The sequence below is a fragment of the Drosophila mauritiana genome, chromosome 3L (genome assembly GCF_004382145.1).
Source record: "Drosophila mauritiana strain mau12 chromosome 3L, ASM438214v1, whole genome shotgun sequence".
Lineage (NCBI taxonomy): Eukaryota > Metazoa > Arthropoda > Insecta > Diptera > Drosophilidae > Drosophila > Drosophila mauritiana.
Window position 1 is genome coordinate 6,851,804 of NC_046669.1, and position 23,317 is coordinate 6,875,120.

A 23,317-nucleotide genomic window follows, 5' to 3' on the forward strand; every position below is an offset into this window, starting at 1 on the left:
CATTAAAAAGTTAGCTTTCATGGTTAATCGTAAATCATTATAATTTTTGGAGAACATTCGCCCGAATTTCGGGTACTATCCTTAGTTCAATTAATAATTATATTTGTGCACTTTGGCCCAACGCGAATTTTTGTAAATATTTGCACTTCGTTTTTTTGTTTTTACTCGTTAATGTAATTGCCTAAAATATTTATGCTTGAATTTGTAATAACTTTTTAGGTAATACCTCTTTATATTAGCGTTTATGTTATTGGTATAGCTAGAATAATCATTTGGTCTTGGTTTCATTTGGCGATGAAACGCATATGTTTTATTTCCATTATTGATAATACTTTATAAATGTTAAACTCGCGAAAATTGTTGCTGTTGCTTAGGTTAGATTGAAACTCGAATTTTCTAAACTTACGGAGCTGTTCTCGATTAGATATCCGCCCTAAGGGACCAAAAACCGAGCCGAGAACAGATCTGATAAATTCGGTTTAACGCTAGAAGTGTGTTTGCTTATAGTTTTTCATTTTGCCATATAGTTAACCATAGTTGGGCTTAGATTCGCTTAGATCGGTGTACAAGTGTTACAGTAGAGTTAGTTGGTATCAAGTTTGGTCAAGATTCCCTTCAATAGTTTTGATTCGGTGTATTTCTGTTCCAGTTTTGGCTGATATGCAATCTTTCGAAAGGTTTTCGTGGGCTGATAGTTGAGTTGAGTATGTGTCATAACAGGACGACCTACTGACGGTCAAATTTTCAAATTGGTATCTTCAACAATCAACGATAACATTAAATTAATTCAATATAAATTCATGTAAATTCAATTGGCTAAATCTATAAATTAAAATTGAATAACAATTACGAATCCCGCAATTCCGAATACGTTTTAACATTATTGTCCTCTGCGTTTTGGTTTTTTTGTGTGTGCGTCAAGTAAATGTGCAATTACAACGATCAGAATTACAAATGCAATTAAAATGGGAAATTGAATGCAAAACTGAAGAGGAAAAACTGAGCATCAAGTGCGTACGATTATTCAGTTTGGACAATTGGGCAAGCAGAGGTGAGGGGCAGTCAATGCAAGTATCCCTTCAGATTTTAATTATGCAATAAAATACAATTTGCGCGGCTTTTGTCTTTTGTCCGTAGTTGGCGAGAAAGTGCTAAATGCATAATTAATAAATAGTTTCAACTTGCCACTACCTGACTAATCGAGTATTTACACTATATTATCGAAATCACCCAATCGCTGCGTTTATAATTAGTTTCTGCTCCATCTACCGCAATTTCGCCTGATATCCCTGATGGATCCGCTCATCACTACTATCACACTGCCCTGGTCTTCTACATCAGGGCGCAGCGGTTCCAACGCGAAGGACTCCTCACACCCTCGCCTTCATTCAGCGCCATCGTCTTGGATCTCATCAGATTGAGATCGGTGCGGATGCTGGGTCTCCTCGCGTTTGGCGTCACCACACCGCAGGCATCGCTGAATCTCCTCTTGATGGACAGGGCGTTCTTCTTGGTCCCGCCCACCGCAGATCCATGAGGTGGGAGTGGCGAGGGCGCCCCAAAGACGGAGACCAATCGACGATGGTGATTCGGGGTCATCTCCAGCGGCAGATTGGAGACCGTGAACAGTGAGTGGAATAGGTCATCGATGCGGTAGTTCTGACGAGCCGAGCACTCCACAAAGGTGCAGCAGTTGTCCTGGCCAGCGATGTAGCCCATCACCTCGTCCACCTGAACAGTTCTGGGGGAAAAGTATTTACTGGGATGAGTCTGCATTTTACTACTGCGTAGTCCAAATCAGATATACTCACTTAAAGTCTCGATCACATTTATTTCCCGCCAATATCATGGGTATCTTTGGAAGACTCTTCTTCTTGAACCCGGAGCCGGGATTAAGTGCAGCCCACTTGGTCTCCAGGATGTTCTCCCGCAGGCGCACCACCTCCTCGAAGGACTCGCGGGAATCCATACTGAAGACGAGGATGAAGAGATCCCCTGCAATAATAGGGGACCATTAATCGTCGTTTGATTTAGCAAATGCTAATTTATTGCTTATTTATGGCTCCGCATCTATGACCTACGCACTCGCAATTTTCCAGACACTATATAAAACGATACTGACATCTGAAGCTCATCTCCGCCATGTTAATGTATTTCAGACTGTGTATGGGGTCTGGGTTGTTTAGGGTAATTCGGATACCCGAAAATTGGGAATGGGAAAATCAATAGACGCATTCTACTGAGACATGAATACCCTACTTACTGGGTGCCATTCAAACATATTTTTATGAGTAGGAAGTACTTCTTGGGTGGGCGTGACTTGACAAAAAACGAAGTATTTTCATTATGATCAGGATATTCGTAGAAATATTTTGGGGTGGAAGGACATTGTTCTATATATAACTGGTCGTGAGGCAAGTAATAAGTTTGACATTAACCATTTCGAGTAATAACTTTGCCTATTAGTGTCCTATGAAACTATTACAATAAATTATGCACAACTAACAAAATGTAATTTATGTAAAGCTAGCTTAAAGGTCCTTGCACATAATCGCAGGTCCATTTATCATAGTTTAAATAAATGTGACACCCTTTATGGCCAATGAAAGTTACCAAAACCGTGCCCTTGCCATTGATGTCGGTTGAAAGGGTATAGAACCCAACTTTGTTTACCAGCAGCTGAGCCTGATTTTTATGATAATTTATAGGACATTAAATGGCACCCAATGAGGGCAGTCGACAACTTAAGTGATAGAACGTGCGTTCCTGGCGATTGCCGAATATCCTTGGAATGCCGCACACACATGCAACTATTTGATGGCCAAGACGTCACACTCACCAGTTAGAAATGATAAACGTCGCATTGCGGGAAACGGATGATAGCCAGAAGTATCCAAAATATCCAATTGAAAGACCTCATTCCGTATGCGATACAATTTGCGGTGGAACTCCTCGATGGTCGGCGTGTAGGCCTCCTCGAACCGATTGCCCAGGAAACGTGCCACAATCGATGACTTGCCGGCGCGTGATGAGCTGCATGGGAAGGAGAATTGCAAATCGAGATTGGATTTTGAAATTGACGCCATCCTGTCCACTCATCGAATGCGAAGAAACGCCAATAAGAGCTCAAAATTAACTCGAATGGGCGGCATGCATTCGATGATTAATACAGTGAGAGAAATTTAAAATTAAGAACTTCAAGGATTAAATGGTAATATTGAACATGGTGGTTGGGTAATCTTTTGCATTTAAACTAGACATTAAAAAGTTATGCAAAAATTTGAATTCTTCGTTGCATACATTTATTTGGAGATAACCAAAGTTACTATTTTCAGTGACCGTCCACGGGTCGTATACGTACCCGAGCATGACCAGTCGATAGCAGTTTTTGGCCGATGGCAGGCTGTCGTCGCATAGCGAAAGTCCTGCGCCAGGACCGTAGATGAAGTCGTCCGCCTGCTCGATGGCGTCCAGATTCGAGTGGTGCTCCAGCATATGGGCCTGGTGCAGTTCGGCGGTGGTGACCAGGCGGCTGCTGGTCACGGCACCGTTGCTCCCGCCTGCTGTGGATTCGTCCAGAAAGGTAACCACGTGGGCCTGTGGTGGAGAAGCCTCATCGGTCGAGTGGGTGATGCTCGAGTGTTGGGTGTGGGGGATTTGGGTGGGTTGGGTGGTGGCGCCTCTATGTGCCGCTGTTTGCTGATTACTTTTGCTGCTGTTGCTGCGCACGTTATTATTGTTGCTGGCGCTAATGTTGCGGCTATTCGGTGTGGTTGTTGCTGCTGCACTGGGATGGATGGGTGGCGCCTCGCTTAGTGCCACATCGACGTAGTTGTTGTTGTTGCTGCGCGCACAAAACCAATTTTTGCAGCGATACATTTTGACTGTGTCATTTCCGCCACTTTAAATGGTTGTCGTCGGCACCACTGGTGGGTTAATTTGTGGTGTTGATGCACCGCGATTGCACTTCTTCTTGTTGTTCTTGTAGTTGTTGTTGTTCTTTAGCCTAGCAGTTGCGGTTGCAATTTGCATTTTCAATCATTCAACTTTGTCGTTAACAAGCTGACATTTGCATATGTACCTCATGCCGCCCTAATGGTATAAACTTTATCCCGGACGAAATGCATTAGATGTGCTGCCTTCGCTTCCTTTCAAACTGCAAAAAGAGATGTAAAACGCATTCAGCTCGTAAATGTAAAAAAAGTTACGCCATCTACTCAAAGGAACCGGCAAGAAAAAGTCGAGTCTACGTGGTGGTGGCAAACATTTTGGGGGCCATTAAGCACGGTAATTGCCCCGTGGCCCAACCAGACGAATAAACCACACAAAAACCAATGAAAGAGCAGAGGAAAATGCAAGAGAAAAATGTAAGTGGAAAACGAATCCTCGACTACCACATACCCGTCACCCGAAATCAGATTATCTGCAGTTGGGCAAAGTTGCCTAAATGCAGATATAATCCGATTGTTAGCAAAATAACTTTACATTTCTACCACTTTGCTGCTGAAATGAAATGTTTGGAAAAATAAAGTGAACTTTGATATTTTGACTACCTTAAGCCTGATAAATTCCAACTACATGAGCCGTCTTCAAAATGGAAATGTTCGGAAAAAGTTTGAAAACTAAAATCGTAGGTAAACTAAGCTTAAGTTAATTTAGTTTTCACATCCTTGAAGTGCACCACAAATTGTTGCTGAATTGTTGTCCAAAATGTACTGCATTATTTGGTTTCGACTATTTTAATCCTAACTGAAGATGCTAATCGGCTTAGGAAATGATCAGATTCACAAATTTAAATTGCGTTCAACTCTACTAAAATAACAAAAATATTATAGATGGCTATAGAAAAATTTTAAGCGGTCTTCGTTACAAGCTGTCCAGAATCAGTAGTGGGCAAAGGGCATTAAAATCCGAATTTCCCGCAGATTGATGTAGAAGTTGGCAAACTCCCAAGTCCACCAAAGCCAATGAAAAGGAAATTCTGAAAAACCAGCTGCACTCCTTACATTAAAAGGGCCATTGCCTGACCACCCCTTCCTCATTTAACCCATAATGGGCATCTTGCCGCAAATCTAATTAACTTTGTTTTAGCATGCTACGTGCCCCGTGTACATCAGCCGGAATGGCCACATTGGCTCAACTCATGCATATCGCATGCAACAGCGGTAGCGGCAAAAGGACGAGGCGGTCAAACTGGGCGGAAAGAGGAAGTGGGTGGCAAAATCAGACCGGAAAGAGCCGTTACCGTTACCGCCGAACGGCAGCTTGCCGCCCACCATAATCGAGTGCACCAAGTGCTCGCCGAGTGCCCGTACTCGCGTTCAGATTTCAGCTCATTTTCATTTTCCTTTACCGTTTTCGTGCATTTTCCACGGGCGGCGAAAAAACGGAGGACGAGGTCTTAAATGCCAGCTCACAAAAGGAACTGGAGTGGAAAATTTGCAAGAAAAGAATTCACCGCATATTATTTCACATGCATGGCGACACCCCCATCCTATTCGTATCCCAAAAGCAATCCCAATCCAAACCGTATAAAGGCCATTTAGCCCAACTACTGGTAATTTTTCCATAATTGATTTTGGCTTGCGGTCTGGCTCGTCCTTTCATCTGGCCATGTGTTAGTAAGGGGCACGAAAACCTCACGCACCCCTACACATACAAATGACTTTTTGCCTTGGCCGTATGAGCAGAAAAACATACCGAAATGGCAAACGGAAACGCCTTGAGACAATGGCGACATTGGCGAGGCAATGTGGAAATGGCTGCTGTACAGAAAAACTGAAAGAATAATCAACTAAGTGACGGAGCATTTCTTTTATTTGCCGAGCACCTGTGCAGGATGTGTTCAGAGGCGTCCCCGAAAAAGGGAGACGATAGTTGTGGAAAATTTTTAAACAATATTTGAGCATGCTCTGAAAAAATAATGAAACTATTTGTTATAAACAGAGTAGTTTATTTCTTTAAATAGGAAATGAATAACTTAAATACATTCGAATAAAATCTTTAAAAATGTTTGCTATTAATTTGTTTGATATTTGCCCAATACATGGAATTCTATTCTATTTAAACTTTTGAAAGCAGTTTGAAAAAACTGGCTGAGTGCCAAAAGTCCAAGAATGCCAGGCGTGATTGGAAGGTGTCAATAACTTATTCTCATCTCAATGAAAACTTTTTGAAAAATCTTTGCTGTCCCACTTGATAGCAAACAAACTTGATCGAAGATATTTTAGAAAAACAATACAAATAAATGGGAAGTAAACAGAGATTTGCAGTATTTTAGGATGCATTGCACGGGTACACCCACACTTTGCTGTTGACAGATTTCGATGGTCGTGAAGTAAGTTTGCGTATGAAGAAGTGGCACTTCAGGAGGCTTCGAGCACGTCCTGGTCACACCCCTTCTCGAAGGTTGCCGCTCCTTCCACTGGATACTGGTGCCACAAACGGCTGCTGTTGTTTGCTGCCCCCACTTTCGTTCCAATTTCGCCGCAAGAGTCTCAACAATTTCTCATATTTGTTTACAATTCGCGCATACAAATGGGCAAGGTTATCAGCCAAACCAGCCACCACCCAACCACCTCCCATTTGGCAAATATCGCCACCCATTTCCCCCCTTTCAATGGACGCCTGCCATAAGTTGTCATGTCGCAAATGGAAGCGGAGTGTCATCGACACCCAATCTAAAGATACACGTGAAAAAAAAAAATTAATATGTAATAAAAGCTATAAAAACGACTTACTGCTGAAATTTTCAATTAATTAAACATACATATTAAAAATATACATAAATATATTAAGCCTTCCATGGAAAATTTTATATACATGCAGTTCTTTATTAGAGCTGTTATAATTAATCGAATGCCAATGAAAGATGAGAGAAATTGAAAATATACAAAGCTTTAAATTAAATGCAGGTACCACATTTTTGATAATTTTCAGACTTGCTAATATTTTTATTCAACCAAATAATATAAACACTTTCTGAAATAATTTGAATCATATTAGCTTGAGTATTATTTGCAAAATAAGAGAGGCACGGTCGCCATTGCTGCCGAATATCGTACTTTTAGAATAAACACACTACTGGTTTAAATTCGTGCCACTTTTGGCAATGAAACCGCATGCAATTTAAACTTGTTGAGGTGTGCGACTACTGATGTTGGGGAATTGGAGAAAAATCACCATGGTGAGCGCCACTTGAATGCGAGAGAAAAATCACCGAAATGCCCGAGGAATGGAGAACAAACGCTGGAACAGATTAGCTGGTCGGGCGAAAAAAAACACTGGGAATGTAGAAACCGCAATCGGCGGGCATCAATTACGCCGACAACATTGAGCGATAATCGAGGGGAGGTTATCTCGAGCAGCACCTGTAACTTGGTACCATGTACAGATGCCGCAGAGTGTTCCAGCTATTCGCTTGGGTTAGTCGGTTTGCGATAGTCGAGGGAGAAGCCAGCTCGCCATGGAGCCCACGTGCAGCAGCAGTGTGGCGGAACTGGCCAAATACAGCGAGGATAATGTGGAAACGGATGAGTCTAAGGTGGTGGAGCATCAGGAATACGCCGAAGCGCTGTCAATGTCCGGGGAAAGTCGGAAGCGGAAACGATGGACTCGAAGGTCCTGCTGCACTCGCCAAGTCCTGAGTACGGGTGCCATTTTCATCGCCCTGCTGCTCATCATCGGCGCCATTTACATGCACTTAAGACAGAAGCATCATCTGGGCCGACTGCACATCAATCTCAAGGATCGGGGGCAAGTGGAGGTCCTGGAGGAGGACTTTCCCATGGTCACCGTTGCCGGAGTGGGTGAGTGCGCCGCAAGGACTCTTGTTCAATCGCTAAGAAGCTCTTAGTCGTCGGTTAATTTTATAAGCGGTTTACATTGTTGGGATAGTGGTATTTTCTCTCTTTTTCTCTGTTTTTTTCTTTCTCAGCTGACTGACTGATTAGAATTGCCATTAGATGAACCAGCAGATCTCAGCGTTTCGAAATTATAGCGATTATAAATAAAAGCTTGTATTCATTACACAACAACTATGCAACGCGTGAGTTGTTTTTATTATGCTCACACATATTTTATTCAACTTTTAATCAGACATTTCAATAAGTGACAGTCATTGACAGTATGTCAAGCACATAAAAGTTTGAGATTAAACTGTTAATAATAAAAACACATCTGCTAAAGTTTGCCAGCTTGCAATATAGATTTATAGTTTCCACATTCGCCTTAACTTGGACTTGAAAACTTTAGTCTGAAACAATTATTTTGCCGACGGAAGACTTATATTTCTTAAGTAACAGGAAGTTTATGAACACCAAATGTGAACTCAATTTAAGTTTCGTTTAGCAACGCCCTCTGCACTTATAAGGCCAAAATATAGTCGGAACTATGTTTTACATCAATTTAAAGTTCATAAAAGTGCAATTTAAAGTTGCTTCAGCAAATCTGCTAATAAAACATACTCCAAAAACTTGGCAACTAACGAGGAGAGTGCGGTTTAAACGTGAGGTCTAGGAGCTATTTACGTCCACGGGAACTATGGGGAACACTCTGCCAACTATGCTGCATGCTGTTAGCCATATTGTGTGGTAAATAGTTTCGATTAAACGGCTAATTGGGCCCTCTTTGGAATGCATTTTGCAGATGCTCAGACCCCGACGATAACAAAATTCCAGCCGCCTCCGACATCCTCCCCAGTGCCCAGTGCCAAGTGCCTGGCCTGCATGGCCACCACTGCCACGGATAATATTCCGGCAATCTGCAGGAACCGAGGACGACCGGAGGAGCCGTGCGGCATTTATCGCATCTCCCACGTCTACTGGCAGGACGCACTGCGGATAATTGACCCGGACGACTCACTCGCCCAGGGTAATGAATACACTGAGCGAAAATGTTTGGCAACAAAATTACAACAAGTCGAAATCATAAGCCATTTGGCTGTACGAAAGCAATTTTAAAGTACTCTACACCATTAATGATTCCATTAAATTTAAATGGCTTCAATGTTTGCTTTTCAATAACATCTTCAGTTTCAAGATTTTGTTGTAAATTTGTTCATGTGTAGCCTGTTGTTGTCAGGCTGCCACAAGCGTGTAATGTCCACCGACTAACCCATTTCCTATCTCTCACTCTTCAACCCACAGACTACGGAAGATGCGTGGTGGATGTCCAGTGCGCCGAGCGCATTGTGCGTAGCTATGTGCAGCGATATGGAGGCGAGGATTGCAATGGAGACGGACGGATCGAGTGTCGGGATCATGTGAGGCTGCACATGAGAGGACCGGGCGGCTGCCACAGGCAGGAGCCACTGGGGAGCCTGTCTGAGAGGAGATTGGAAAACTGCTTGAAATACAGGGGGATTACTTAGAACCGACTGCTCGTTTATTGTTTCAACTGCAGGCGATGCATTATGGGTCGCCAGTAGAGGGTTAGCACAAAGAGGCCTATGAACTCGTGGAACAGCAGCAGGGCGGCGAACTTGTCATCGAACAACTTGGTCGAGGCCCTTCTTCCGCCCATGATGCACTGCACATGATACATCAGGAACTGCAAGTGATTTGTGGTTATGCGGCGGACAGTTGCAGGCTGGAAAAATGCGAAAAATGCTTACCATCATCACCACACAGCCGATACAGAATGCGAAGAGATAAAATCCCCAGCTCACGTCGAGAACCACATATAATACCAGGGAGTATATGCTCAGTGAGTAAGTTCCAGTTGCTAGGACATAAAGGTAGAGTCCGGTGCCTGTAAGGTCATACTTTGGCGGGATATTGGTTGATTATTGAACATCCTTGATCTGTACTAGCTTACCGCCATTAGAGCAGCTATAAGTGTACAAAACACAAATGCAAGGCTGACAATCAGAAGTCCGGCCAGCATATAAAGAACTCCCGAGGTTATGATCAACACACTGAGAGAAACTACCACACATTCCACCTTAATAAGCTATGGGGTAACATTGTTAGGTAATTTAATTGTTAGAATACCCACGATAATAAACGTAATCAGCCAATTGACACAGGACATTTTCCTTAGCGGCATACTTAGGGCAAACAGGAAAAGTAGGAAAATGCCAAATACAAAAGCTAGGAGCAAAGCAGATGAGTGCTTGTTTACCAAGTCCAGAAACCATTCGCTAGTAGTATTAACATAAATCATAAGTAAAAAGTTATTATCCAAATCTTACTGCAGCAGGGTCAGCACCAGGATCCAGTGAAAAAATCCTATCACAATGAAGACGCATAACTCCAGGATAACCCTTATGATATATCTTCGCCTATCATCCACCGATTCCGAGTGGAAAAACGGCCAGATGGTTATATCTGCCTCGAACATGGCAAAAGAAAAAGTAGTTTGATTTTGGGCACCAGGCCGTCTGAGGCAAAGTAGCTCTGAGATTCGTATAAAAAATTTACGCCATTCCCGGCACGGACACACTAATTGCACATCGAAATGGGCCTTCCAGAGCACAAAGTTGATGGGAGCGAATTAGAACAAACAATGACGACGATTCGGCGTACATAATTGAACTCGACAAAAGTTTATAATCTGGCAGCATCGCGAACAAATTGAACAACTCGCAAGTGTGTAATAATTAAAAGTTTGCGCAAAATGTAGCGGACAAACAAGCGGAGGGGAGACAAAAGTTTTGGCGCAAGTTTTAAATCATTTAGCAGGGCCGGACTAATTGCTGCCATGTAGCATTAATTTGTTGCGACTGATAGCGTGCAAACAGTGCGTATGCGCAATGCATAAATTCATGATTTCCACCATGGTCTACCTAAAGTTACAGGATTTGTCTGATTCATAATCGCAGGATAAAGGGACTTATGGCATAGTTTTGCGTATAATTCTATACAAATCTAATACCTTTTTGGTAATTCATGATTTTACTTCATATATTTCTCTCTGTATTTTATATTTCACATTTAATTATTTTAGCCTTACCGACATCAATGCCCAAGTAAGTCGGCATTGTTTTTCCCTAGGACGATGACGTTGATTTCTGCTTCGCCTGAGTCCTAATCTCTCGATTGCATGACAAGTGTACATAACTTTATTCAATCAAATGTGCAAATAGCGCATATTGCAAACAGAAATAGTCCAAATGAGCAGACAATATGCGGTATAGACAATCCGATAAGAAGCGACTCAGACTCGCGATTCGTGTTCATTAGTTATTGTCGATATTGAGCGCTGTTGATAAACATGGCTTGATTGTTTGATTGATTGGGGACCGACCGGCTGAACTGCTAAACTGCTGAATTGCTGCCAACTGGCCATGGCCAAGGACAAAAGAGTTTCATTTAAAAACAATTACCAATTCGGTTGAATAACTCGATGCGCGCCGATATTTTTCTTTTTCACTGGTCCGTGTCAAAGGTGTCGTTCATCCACGATGGGAAAAGTGTGAGGGAAAGCTGAGCAGGGGCGGGAAAAGCCGCGGGGGGTTCTCAAAATTGATTGCTTTATTGCAGCACGGCGAGGTGATAGAATGGCAGAGATGGAGGTGAACTGAAAGTGGTGTAAAATTGATGGAATGCACTGCAAGTTGTGATAAGGATTTTTTGGCGCTCAACTTGGAAACTTTGCTGGGAACTTTTTCAGCTGACAGAAGGATTAGGAGAGCTCCTCCCCACCGTCTATCTCCCGCTTGGTTAGTCCTTCGCAAACCTCTATCATTCATGATTTTCCAGCTTTCGCTTGTTTGCATTGCCAAGTCGAATGAAAATGTCAAAAAGTGTAGCATACTCTCCGACTGCCAAGCTAACAGCATTTGCCAAATGAAATTTACATGACATGGCCAAAAAGTGTGTGTGGGTGGGGTGGGGTGGTCGACTAAACCTGAAAGGGTTGCCATTTTCCCGCCTGGACACTCCGCTCAAGTCCCCGCCGGCAATCAAAAGTGTGCCACATAATTAAGTGTACATCAGAGATTAGCCACCGCCATCAACAAAAGCAAGACGGTCGCTGTCCCGCGGGGAAATTGTCCTGGTTTCTGGGTCCCGACGCCCACTCCTGGTTCCCCATCCACATCGTCCTCGTAATTCCTGCCAAACGGCACTCTTTGAGCGCATACTTAAGCAGACATTGGCAATGACATGACCTACAACTGTTCGGGCGAACCGCTTTAATGTCTCTCTCATGGCTGCAGGCTAAAAGCCGAGGCGCTTCATTAATTTTATTGCCGCCCCTCGCCCCACGCCGCTCTCCTCTCCACTCCTTTCCCCTCCTCATTTTGGAGGACCTACACTTACAATTCCATTGCCTCTTCGCCTAGGCCGCCTGTTGTCTTTGCTTTGAAGTTCCCTCGGCTGCGGCAAAAGTTTTGATTGTCTAGCCACACACTCACATGCCACAAACATGCAGCACGGAGAATAAATGCTATATCAATTGCTCACTAATTTATAGTTTTTGCTAAATATATGTGTTAAAATAAATTATAATATATTTTCCTTGTATACAATTATTTTTGGATTTTTTTAATTACGAGCAAATTCTTGATTATTATCAAACTTTTTCCTAAGTGCACATGTGTGTAATATGCCGGTGCGGCACGGGTGTGTTTGAGCCAACTAAAGTGGTTAAACGTAAAACTTTTTTAATTAGAGTTGTTTGCGGGCAGCGCATTGTGCACACAATTTCTTTTCGATCGTCTTGGGCGAATAGTTTTGCTCCCGAGTCCGAAAATTTGATGCCGCTGGGCCGAAATACCCATAAAATCGACAGCATTTTGCTCGCGAGCCAAATAAAATTCATGAGCCCTTGTAATAAAAATGTCACAGCGATGCAGGCAACAAAAGGCGGCCATCAAGTGGGCGGAGGTATTTTTGGGTTTTGTGGAAAACGATGGTTTTCCAAGGGAGCAGCTGTCAACGCCGTAGCTCGACAATCACAATGGCTTCCCTTGGAAAATTAAAGGACCGCGTCGGCGGGGAACGCATAAATTTCGCAGACATCTTTTGTGCTCGAGCAGCCAAAAATTCAAATTCAAATTTTCACAGCAGTTTGCATTTATTTAATTTTACTATTATCAGAATAAAAAGGCTTTGCGCCTGATTAGAGCTTGCCGCGCTCCAAAATGTGTTTTCCCAAATTAAATGAAAATTAAATGACGCCCGGACGGCGTTTTTGAGCAAACCGTCATTGACACAACGTGCAAATCTAATTTGGATTTTGTCCTCAACCCGCCGGCCTCTCATCTTTTTTATAATAATGAGAATGCTTCAGACCCTTGATGGGTGTCCAAGTACAGGAACACTCACACACACAGAGAAGCACTTCCTGCAATGTGTAGCCCACCCTAGGCCGTCAAATATCCGCAGGATGTGTCGTTGCTCCCGATTCAGCACGGAAAAAAATACAATCATATGCTCAACAAACCAAAAATAATAAAACCTATGGAAAAAAAACGCTTTCAATAATTTATACATAAAAATAAGAACATAAGACTTTAAATGTACCAAAAGTATTTGCTTCATAGTCAATTCAAAATTATGTAGTCCCTGCGGTTGAAAGATTGGTTTTTCAATTTTGTTCATTGTAATTTTTGAATTTTTTATTTAAATGGTTTATTATTATTTTTCGCTGTGTTTTCGACCGTCAATGCGATTTCGTCAACGCAATCAGCCGGAGAAACATCAGCGAAACAGCATCGCGACGCCGGCGAAAAACATTTTCCTGTTGTTTCTGCCAATTTTGCGGCTGATGCTCTTTTTTCCGTCCGCACTCGCCCCCTTTTTTTCATCCTTCACAATTTCCCAGCGATGTCTGGCTTAAACATTCCGCACTCAATATACACTTTGCATTGTATAACATAGATGCCCATATCGCTGCTTTGCGTATCAATGAAAAAAAAACGGTCTTTATTGCACATTTTTCACTGCGTACAACGTGGCGTATACGCATTATACAGCATACAACGTTCAGCAGATGGCAATGGAATAGCTCCAAGGAGACCTTTGTTATGGGATATGTGTAATCAGCAATATCCATATTAAATTTGATTTTTGGTAAAAATTATAATCATTCTTATAGCCCAAATGCTATTATATAAGATTGAAAATGAGAAGAAGCAAGTCTGAAAATCAGCTGTGATTTTGAACCACTGTGCACCGTTGAAGACAAACATTTCTTTTGAGGCTCTGTCGTTTCGTGAGCTTCGACCGCTTTTCGTATTTCGGTCAGGTCACATTTATGTTGTATACATTAATTATGGCTATTTACTTTGTCCGCTTCGGCTCATGCCACTGCCAATTATGTGCACGAATTGCTTATTATTGGATGCATAAACACTCATACACATTCCTATACATATTCCTATATACATTAATATACATATATATGAAGGCATAAAGACGAGTGTATGAAGGCGGCGAAACGGCAGGTTAAATGGTGGTCAAAGGGCCCATTCATTTCTGGCCTAAAAGGCCCATCAGCCACCTTTTCTAACAAGAAGAACGAGGAAAACGTTTTGGGTAAACAAAAATATGTCATGTTTACTCAGTGAGCAGTCCAAGTGAAACTTGTTTTTGGCTTTTACTTATTTTTTTATTTGTTTTCCCTGTGCCTTGGCCGTTTTGTTTATATTTTTACTACTGTGCTACTTTTTGGCAGTTGTTGTCATTTGTGTATGGTCCAGAATGATGGATGTTATTATAATGTCGACGAGTGGGCTTAGCAGGCGCCCGATGTCCTGAGTGGTCTGACCCAAAAAATCATCTTCAATGACAGCTGAGGAGACCAATGGCCACAGAGCCCAGTAAGCTGCTTAAAAGTTAAAACAATTTAATAAAAATTAATGCCCACTGCACAGCAATGTGCAAATGCGGAGCAGAACTGCGCTTTTCATTAAGTATTTACCAACTAAAAAGTGCTGTTTTCATTTTTCTTCCCCTGGTAATTATACTAATTGGTATCATGGCACGGCGGGCGAAAAAGCTGAGCTGCAAGCATAATGCGATAATTTATATTCCCAGCCGGGGGAATCCTTTAAGCCACATGCCAGATGGCCACTACTCGCTTGCTCCTTTCCTCCTTGGTTATGCCAATGAGAGATAAGTCCCGGCTCAATTTGATTAAAACAAGATAAGGATTATCGTGGCAATAATAAGTGAATAATAAGTGTTGGTGCCGCTGCTCATTCGAATAAATGCTTCCCTTCTTCCTGCAGGATACAAGTTTTAGTTTAATAAGCGTTCCTTTTCATTAACTACACTAATTAAATTCAAATTAAATGGAGTCAAAGGGTTATAACTTACTTACTTTACTGTTCTTAAAGGAAACAATATATATATATATATATATATATATATGTCATATTCAGTCAAAGATTTATTACATCTTCAAAAGGTTGGGCAGTATTCAAAATTCCAATACCAAATTTATTGCGCAGGTTTTTAGTTAAATCATAAGTGGTTGAAGATTTACCAAATTCAGAGGACTCAGTATCATCAACATAATCAGCTTGTGACCAGTCCAAGAAGCAGAAAAGCATCAGGATAATGCAGAAGTGACAGAAAAGGACGATCACGGCAAAGAGTCCATCGGTCACATATAGCTCTGCGTATCGCCAACCGCGAATTAGTTGGGCATGGTACATGATAAACTGGGAAGCTAATAATTAAGGCAAGTACTAAATTCAGCAAATATTTCTTTACCATGCACACTATAACCCAAACCAATACAGCGAAGGATATGAAAAATCCATCGTCTGAATCAATCATCATGAAGATCATAAGTAAATATATGCTGTACAGCAATATCGGAACACTGACGATGAACAGCGAAGCCACATTAGCAGTTAAGTCGCAGGGAATAAAGGATCCAATCAGCACAAGGACGATCACCAAAATCGCAGTTATGGTAAAGTAAATCAGAAAGGTGAGCGCATGACAGTAAGCAGCCAAGGTACAAACACCAATTACCATCAACTCTATCTGTAATCTGAAATATGGGCTACATTCTGGGCAAAATACTGCTGAAATATACCTACAATGGAGCACATAAGCAGCCATCCCAGAATTGGAAAATATCGAGCTTGCCGAATGAGCAGGAATATGGCCAAAAGTGGAGCTGAGATCAGCATGCAGGATACACTAATCCAGTACTTGGCCAAGAAAATATCTGTTAATGGTTTACTAGGGGTTGAATACCGTTTAATGTAGCGAGTAATTAAAGATTCTAAACTTAACTCACTAGTAGCACACAAGTTCCCATTGAACCAAGGCCAGCAGGAGTATTACCACGACTAGGAGATACACCAAAACTATGTATCCGCATCTGGTGGATATCTGACTTTCAGACTGACCCTCAGACTGCAGCATACTTGGGCGTGGCAAATTCACTGGACGAGGTGGAACTGGAGGTGGTTTATGCTTAGCACCAGAACTTGACGACGCCATCCTGGGGCCACTTGTGATTGTGAATTAAAACGCCAAAAGAATATTTAGAGCGGAGAAAATGAGTTAAAACAGAAAAATCACAAAAGAAACCTGACACGCAAAGCATTTGTTGCTGCAGCTTACAGCTCACCTAACTGCCACATGCGGTTTAAACATCTGGCATTGTAAGGGGTAGTATCTGAAGGATTTCATTCCTTTTTCTTCTCATAACAATACCCCAAACTCCGGCAGATAACGCACTCTAAGGGAATTTGCAAGCGTATCCAAATCAAATGATTACGGCAGCAACACATGACAGCCAAAAGGGAGTTCTTTGTGTTTCTGTTTTTTTTTTCGGGATGGGAATCCTTGTTGTACTCAGCTTGAATAGATTCCCAAATGATAGATGGCTCGATTTTCAATGGCTAAGTCTTAAGGATTATGGCGCAGGTTGATTTATCTACTCATCTTCGAAGCTGATTTAAGTATATTTTTATCGCTGTTTTGTGAGTGCTCAACAATTTGCTACACCCGTAAATGAAGCTCATTTTCAAGTATCTTAAGTTACAGAGTATTTTTCCATGAAATTTCTTTCTTAAATGCCTCAGTTTTTTATAGAATTCGTCTTACCTTTTGGCCAGAAAAATACTTCTAAGAATTCGCATGCTCTGTATTTGATATGTACTTCCTGATGTATTCTTAAAGATCCATTCAATACAGAATCAACAAGGATATAATGAGTATACGGCCTCGAAGGGTTTAAGCCAAGAATGACGAAAAAACGGGGACAGATGTGAGATCCCATAAATTCGTTCCAGTAAACATTTTGAATTGTTGAAAAGATTTGTTCAAAAACAAGATGGGCAAACACAAACTCCCACACATCAAGAGTTCCTATATATATATATATATATATATATATATATGTATATATATTTATTTATATACCCAGAACCAAAGCGGCTGCAAAGTTTGGCCAAAGTGCTAAAAGATGTGTGAAAGGCTGCGAAAGGCTGCGACGGAAGTGAAAGGCGGATGGGGGTTGAAAGGTTAGGGAAAGCGCCTCAAATTACTTTCTTTGTGGGCGGGGTGGGCGTGTGGGCGCAGCTGTTGATGGCTCCTGGATCTTGAACATTTCTTTTAATTTGGAGTTGCGTGATGCTGATTCCTGAGCTGCGATATCAGCCCTCGTCCTTCACAGGAGTTTGACATCAAGGCATCCTCGCATTTACCACTCAATTAGCACACTGAGGATCCCAGCTCACTAATTTATTAATGGGCAAAGTCAAAATTCTGATGCCATGGAATGACATTGAAAAATTGCCTAGCCGAGAGTGTGTATGTATGTTTTCTTCGGTTTAATGGCCCTATGTTTTTTTCACTCAAGGCACGAACAAAACAATTTAGATAAGCAATATGCAAAGCATGTGAGTCTACTGGCGCAGAAATGTGTATATTTTCTGCTGGGCTGGTTGAATTTCTAACTGTCGGAGGAGCAACTTAATCAGCAGAGATTTACGTTAAAATTCAGCTTCACTTAGCTTTACAGGAGACACATGACAGGCGTTTAAAATTCAAGTAGCAACTATAAAAGTCAAGACAAAAGCCAAGACACCGATGCACTTAAGTGGCAGACCATAAAATTTTTGGACCTCCTCGAGTGGGTAATGTGGTTGTGCGGGTAACCCAAGTCCCCGAAAGGCTTTTATGGGCCAGTCGCTCGTCTTGCCATTAAGTATACGCCATGTATACGCCCTTTGCCCGCAGGTGTCCGGCAACAAATCAAATAGGCAGCAACAATAAAATCAAATATAATAGAAATAGCAAATCGAATAAAATAGTCCCCAAATTGCATTAGAAGAAATCACAAAATATAATGGCGCCGCGATAACAATGTCCTGTCGACAAATTTTGGCTTACCTGAATGGACATCAACTAAATTGGTTGTCCTTTGCAATTATTTTGTGTGTGTGTTTCTCTATCACCTTGGTCGAGTATTTCCGGTCGGCACAAAAATACACACAAGAGCACTTGCACTCACACACGAGAGATGTCGTTGTCCTCCAGGATGCGAGATTGTTGTGGCATTCGCGTAAAAGGACACGGCTTTATGAATGAACAAACGGGTACCGAACACCCGCCTTAATATAATATATCTTTTCTGTTCCGTGGCCAAAACACGTCCGACTCGCAAGCCGACGAGTGATTATCTGAAGCGTATGCCAGTCGTGGCCAGGAAATTACTGTGAAATTCAATTGCCAACTCCGGCGACCTGCGCACTCGCTTAACAGCAGAAGAGAGTGCACAAATGTCCTAACAGAGTCACGGAGAGCCGAAGAGAGATCCAGATTATGTAGGTTGACAAGAAGTTAAACAAACAAAACAAAAGTCAAGCTGTATCATAAATATAATGAAAAGTTTTTGCCAGCAACAAGCGGGTGTACGGTTCATCTCCACCCCCAATAGATACTTTATACTCTCGATCCAACTTGAGTGTCAACACACCACAGCACACACAAAATAATTTTCTATGCCATTTACTTTTAAATTAAATAGTGCTAATGCAATTTCACAGAAAAATCCTAAATCGTTTATAATATAACCTTACCGTATGAAGGGAAAAATCTAAGAAATGTCTTTTAAAGGTATAAACTTTGATCCAAAAACGTTACTTTCTAGTGTACTTTTTTTAACACCTTCCACTTGAGGATGTAGTATGTATCTTTAAGATCTTAATTTCTTTCTGTGCACTCGTGGGTACACATAATTAAGAAATCGTGCTTACGCCACGCACTTTGATTCAGTTGAGTGGCGAGTTGAGGATTTGAATGTCTCTGGCATGGCAAATAAGCTGTTGACTTTGTAATCATTTCAGCATGTTTATCAAGTCGCTTATTGAGTGGGCCACAAAAGAAGGGGCGGGACGTCCTGATTAGCGACAATTGCGCTCTTGCTGTTTTTAGCTGTTTTTGCCGCTAAGAACGCGACTAAGCCGCGGCAATTATGAAAATAAGCCAGTTCCTTTGCGCCTGAATCGCTAATGGTAAATGGCAAATGCCGTCGACCCACTAACACCGCCTCATTACCTCTAAAGTGGGCTCAACCGATGTTTTTGTTTGTGTTTTTTTTTATGCGGTCTGCCGCGTATCCTTTGCGGCTTGCGGCTCTGATTCACGATTCCGCAGGACTCGCGACAGCGTGAGGGAATCCCCTGCTGTGGGGCAAGTGCCTGTGTTCAGGTGAGGAAATTAAAAGTTAACTGCCACAGGAGGACATTGGATGAGCAGAGCGGTGTGCTTACTTCAGGCTTTAATTTGTTTGGAAAAATATACTTGAAATTCTTGCTGCTGGAAAAGATTGTTTTTTGTTAGCCATTTTATGATTGTTTTCGGTTTCATTTTTTATATTTCTCCGTAAAACTCGCATTTATAACTAAACACCAATATAAATACTACTCGTTCAACGCAATTTATAACGTAAATCAATATTGTGAAAACGGAAAATAAATATGCCAAATGGAAATAAATAACAATTTGCATAGCAATGCGATGGAAGCAATATTTGCTCTTTTGATTTAACAGCCAAAATGCGAGTTTAAACGCTTAGTGCCATTTTATAAATGGATTTATATGAATTATTTGCGGTTTTAACTACACTTTGGTGACGTTTGCGGCCAATTTTCATTTAATATCCTTTTACCACTCGGTGAAGATTTAATTTAGTATCTCTGTGGGTTATTCGTGGGACTGAAAGACAGGAAAATGTATGTGGCAGATAAAAAGTATCTCCTGCCAAGTGGCACGCTCCACTGCCTCCGCAGGGAACAAACTTATCGCTGCCTTTGCCGCATCCTTGGCGAATCAGTTTCGCTATCAATAAGTAAGCAATAATCAGCCGAGTGGTTGAAAGGGAATAACCACACGAACCACCCACCTTTGTGCCCCGCAATGTGTGAATGAAATACCATTGCAAAACACCGTAATGCAAGTCAATGAATGTTATTGTTTGCCGGGAAGTGTAAAGTGTTGAAAGGACTCACGCAGAATGGCAGTCAGACAGCCAGGAGCCCACAGGAGTGCATTGCCGCAGAGTGGCATTCAATTGCCGGGCGGCAGACAAGTGAATCAGCAGCCGAGCGGACAAACAAACAAGCAAATTCAGTGTAACGACCACAAGCCCGACTTGATAGCATCACTTGACAAGTCAATGAGACGGCTGCTGAATGCAAGTCAAGCGGCACCAGAATGCAGAGCACACCCACTCGCACCTGGTCACAGATATCCACTATCCACAGACCACTGAAATCGGTAACAATGCCATTGCGATCACATTTGTTCAATGTTCCCGACGTCCCGAGGACATCAGCAGTGTTTTCAATTTCATTTGCAACCAATAGCTTGCCATTTCACAGTAAAATATTGAAAGAACGCTCGTTTGATAAAAAATCACTAAATGAAGAGAATTTAATTTTAATAAATCACGATCATAAGCTAATTGGATATAAATAAAAATCTTTGGTTTAAAATTAATAGGTTTAAAACCACTAAAAGCTAAGCTGCAAAGCACACACCTTAGATTTGAGCGAGAAAATCTCATAAGTCCCTAGCCAAAGCCCGTAAAACGTTTTGTAATCTAATTAATGGCCCTGCAGCAGATAATGGGCAAGTGTATTCATAATCCCTGGCAATTTCGCATTCATTAAAAGCCAATAAAAGTGAAAATTATAACGCACATCTAACCCGGATCCAGGATCAACTCGCTCCGCTTTCTTGCCAGGTGAATGGGCGCCCACTTCATTAACAGCCCGCGTGGGTGGCTTTGCTCGGCGGGTAATGGAAGCTAATGAAATAACAATTAATTGAAAAAAGAATGGTAGTGTGTATATATACACGGCAGATGACCGTCCATCAGCAGCCGGCCGAGTTTCATGGCCATGGGCAAATACAATTTGTTTTAATTAATTGGTAGCCACAACCGCAGAGCCGGCCAGCCGGACCTGATTTAGATGAATTGCCAGCATTTTAGCCGGGTATTTTAGCTGGCCCAGCCACCATCGACTTAATGTCTGACTTGGCAGCCCGAAATCCCACGGAAAACATCGGATGCCACCGGATTCCGGTGCCTCCGGCCGTGGACGGCAATCAAGCGTGAAATGATTGGCAGGCAGGAGTTGAAATTCAGGCCCATCAGATATTCCCACATATGTCGCACTACCCAACTATTAGCGTGCCCATCGATTAAAGTCGCCACAATCCCAGGGTGGCAATGTGCCAAAGTGCCACAGCCCACGGGCGAAAGCTAAGCGTGTCGTCAACCAGACGATTTGAGGACGGAGATTCAGCTATAAGCATTATTTCTGCCAGCTACTTTCGAAGTCCGGACTTTGAGCATTTAAATATGCCAAGCAGTAATGGTAGGGTACGAAATGGGCACTTTAGTTTGCTGCCTTATCGTCTTAAATAAGTCAAAAGATGGTGTGAGCTTATAAAATATACTAAAAATAGGCTTGAAAACATTTATATTTCAATGAATTTAAATCCCACGTATGACATTACACTAATACTTGCGTGTAAAAATAGTTATTTGTAATCTCCCAGAATTCGTTTTATATCCATACAACCAAAAAAGTCTATAGACTGTACACACTGCGTATGAGTGATATTTATAGGCACTCCTTGCACAGCCATTAAATACCATTCCTCATACTTTTCCTCACCTGTCACAAACAGTTAGGGTATCAATTAGTCAGGCTTAGTGCACACCCATTCTAAGCTCGCCTGCGGCAACGGAAAGTTGAACAAAAAACTTTGGCAAGCTAAGTTGCGCTTATGCTTATGTTTGGGCGAGTATGTAAATGCTGCCGGGGGGCATTCGTATCGGTGTCTGCGGTTTCTTTGTGTGTGTGTGTGTATTTGTGTGTCTCTTCCGTCATCTGTGTGGGTGCGGTAAATGCGGGTGAGTTGGTGTGTGAACCACAACATGTGTCGTCGGGCGTGAACAAAAGTGCTAAGAAAATTACATTTTGGCCACATGGAAGGGAGAAGTTCTCCGCCCGAGGCTAAGACCTGGCCTAATGCCTTAATACACTTAAATTCGCTGTAAATCGGGGGGCTTCCGACTAATTTTCAGGTGGCGAGAAACCACTTGGCCCCAGGAATCACAAGTTACTTGATCCCCACAACAACGGCAGCGGCAAGTAAGTCACTGGGTTTAAATGGAAATTTTAAAACAAACGAGCTGCCAGCCACACAAGAAAGTATGTAACATATGCAGTTAGAAAAACAGCTTGCTCAATGATAAAACCAAAATTAAATAAAGTAAAAAGATTAAATACATAAGTCCAAATAAAAGGTTTAAGTTTTGTGTATAACCCCATATTTAAAGATTAAATATTCTCTCAATTAGAGTGCATTGTTATCATTTTTCTGAGTGCTTATGTCCGGAATGAAAGCGACCCCTTCCGCTTTTTGGTTCTCCTGGGTGCTGCTTCTCATGTCCTTATGCAAAATTCACATCCACAACAATCGCCCAAACTTTTTCCTTCCCGCATAAACATTACGCGTTTGTTCCACTTACGAGGACGAAAAAAATATGCGAAAGCATGAAAAACGCGCCAATATATCGCAGCGCGGAAATAATGCAATTTGTGTGTGAACTTTTTAACGCACTCGTAGTTTTTTATACGCACTCACACTCTCAAACTTTGAAGTCGAAACTGGGAACTGGGAACTCGGAGCGCGAGTTTCGCAAACACAAATATTTACGTACGAAAGCGGGATTCGCCTTTCGTAGGTTGGCAAAAATCCGGGGAGCTTGGGAAGTCCTGCTCCACTCACGAACAGCAGACAACTGAGGACTCGACTTCGATGTTGGCCAGCTAAAAGGACCTCTCCGCTGTTAGGACAACAGTCGCTCTTAGCGTGGCTGT

At 42.0% G+C, this 23,317-nt stretch overlaps 4 protein-coding genes across 9 annotated transcripts; 1 reads left to right on the forward strand and 3 right to left on the reverse strand.

Annotated features, from left to right (window-relative positions):
• Window positions 1-23,210, reverse strand: LOC117141010 (GTP-binding protein Rhes). Of its 5 annotated transcripts, XM_033304266.1 has the most exons (7): window positions 22,966-23,210; window positions 18,309-18,702; window positions 4,082-4,156; window positions 3,362-4,006; window positions 2,840-3,033; window positions 1,812-1,995; window positions 1-1,741 (listed from the first exon to the last, which is right to left on the reverse strand). In XM_033304266.1, the coding sequence occupies exons 4-7, from the start codon at window positions 3,877-3,879 to the stop codon at window positions 1,333-1,335; spliced, it is 1,305 nt and encodes a 434-aa protein (XP_033160157.1). In that variant the 5' UTR covers window positions 3,880-4,006; window positions 4,082-4,156; window positions 18,309-18,702; window positions 22,966-23,210; the 3' UTR covers window positions 1-1,332. The 5 variants fall into 5 exon arrangements, with proteins under 5 accessions (XP_033160157.1, XP_033160155.1, XP_033160159.1 ...); XM_033304264.1 differs by having other exon boundaries at window positions 3,362-4,156; XM_033304268.1 differs by lacking the exon at window positions 18,309-18,702 and having other exon boundaries at window positions 3,362-4,156; window positions 23,082-23,210.
• On the forward strand, window positions 7,414-9,376 carry LOC117141011. Of its 2 annotated transcripts, XM_033304269.1 has the most exons (3): window positions 7,414-7,808; window positions 8,647-8,871; window positions 9,147-9,376. In XM_033304269.1, the coding sequence occupies exons 1-3, from the start codon at window positions 7,466-7,468 to the stop codon at window positions 9,368-9,370; spliced, it is 792 nt and encodes a 263-aa protein (XP_033160160.1). In that variant the 5' UTR covers window positions 7,414-7,465; the 3' UTR covers window positions 9,371-9,376. The 2 variants fall into 2 exon arrangements, with proteins under 2 accessions (XP_033160160.1, XP_033160161.1); XM_033304270.1 differs by lacking the exons at window positions 8,647-8,871; window positions 9,147-9,376 and adding an exon at window positions 7,937-8,036.
• Window positions 9,362-10,341, reverse strand: LOC117141012. The gene is made up of 5 exons (XM_033304271.1): window positions 10,193-10,341; window positions 9,997-10,141; window positions 9,817-9,942; window positions 9,614-9,763; window positions 9,362-9,549 (listed from the first exon to the last, which is right to left on the reverse strand). Exons 1-5 carry the CDS (start codon window positions 10,339-10,341, stop codon window positions 9,385-9,387), a joined length of 735 nt encoding a protein of 244 aa, XP_033160162.1. The 3' UTR covers window positions 9,362-9,384.
• LOC117141013 lies at window positions 14,492-16,466 on the reverse strand. The gene is made up of 5 exons (XM_033304273.1): window positions 16,204-16,466; window positions 15,999-16,145; window positions 15,666-15,909; window positions 15,436-15,613; window positions 14,492-14,772 (listed from the first exon to the last, which is right to left on the reverse strand). Exons 1-5 carry the CDS (start codon window positions 16,407-16,409, stop codon window positions 14,609-14,611), a joined length of 939 nt encoding a protein of 312 aa, XP_033160164.1. The 5' UTR covers window positions 16,410-16,466; the 3' UTR covers window positions 14,492-14,608.
• Window positions 23,211-23,317: the final 107 nt, after the last annotated feature.

Excerpts from the sequence above, each read along its gene's own strand:
- LOC117141011 (XM_033304269.1), top strand. The coding sequence starts at position 7,466 with ATGGAGCCCACGTGCAGCAGCAGTGTGGCGGAACTGGCCAAATACAGC. Across the intron at positions 7,809-8,646 it reads GGTCACCGTTGCCGGAGTGG|ATGCTCAGACCCCGACGATA; the intron begins GTGAGTGCGCCG and ends TGCATTTTGCAG. Across the intron at positions 8,872-9,146 it reads GGACGACTCACTCGCCCAGG|ACTACGGAAGATGCGTGGTG; the intron begins GTAATGAATACA and ends TTCAACCCACAG.
- LOC117141012 (XM_033304271.1), bottom strand. The coding sequence starts at position 10,341 with ATGTTCGAGGCAGATATAACCATCTGGCCGTTTTTCCACTCGGAATCG. Across the intron at positions 10,142-10,192 it reads CTGGTGCTGACCCTGCTGCA|CGAATGGTTTCTGGACTTGG; the intron begins GTAAGATTTGGA and ends TAATACTACTAG. Across the intron at positions 9,943-9,996 it reads GGCTGATTACGTTTATTATC|GTGGAATGTGTGGTAGTTTC; the intron begins GTGGGTATTCTA and ends TAGCTTATTAAG.
- LOC117141010 (XM_033304268.1), bottom strand. The coding sequence starts at position 3,879 with ATGTATCGCTGCAAAAATTGGTTTTGTGCGCGCAGCAACAACAACAAC. Across the intron at positions 3,034-3,361 it reads TATCGACTGGTCATGCTCGG|CTCATCACGCGCCGGCAAGT; the intron begins GTACGTATACGA and ends CTTCCCATGCAG. Across the intron at positions 1,996-2,839 it reads ACGTTTATCATTTCTAACTG|GGGATCTCTTCATCCTCGTC; the intron begins GTGAGTGTGACG and ends CTATTATTGCAG.
- LOC117141013 (XM_033304273.1), bottom strand. The coding sequence starts at position 16,409 with ATGGCGTCGTCAAGTTCTGGTGCTAAGCATAAACCACCTCCAGTTCCA. Across the intron at positions 16,146-16,203 it reads TGGGAACTTGTGTGCTACTA|TAAACCATTAACAGATATTT; the intron begins GTGAGTTAAGTT and ends TTCAACCCCTAG. Across the intron at positions 15,614-15,665 it reads TTTGGGTTATAGTGTGCATG|TTTATCATGTACCATGCCCA; the intron begins GTAAAGAAATAT and ends TTAGCTTCCCAG.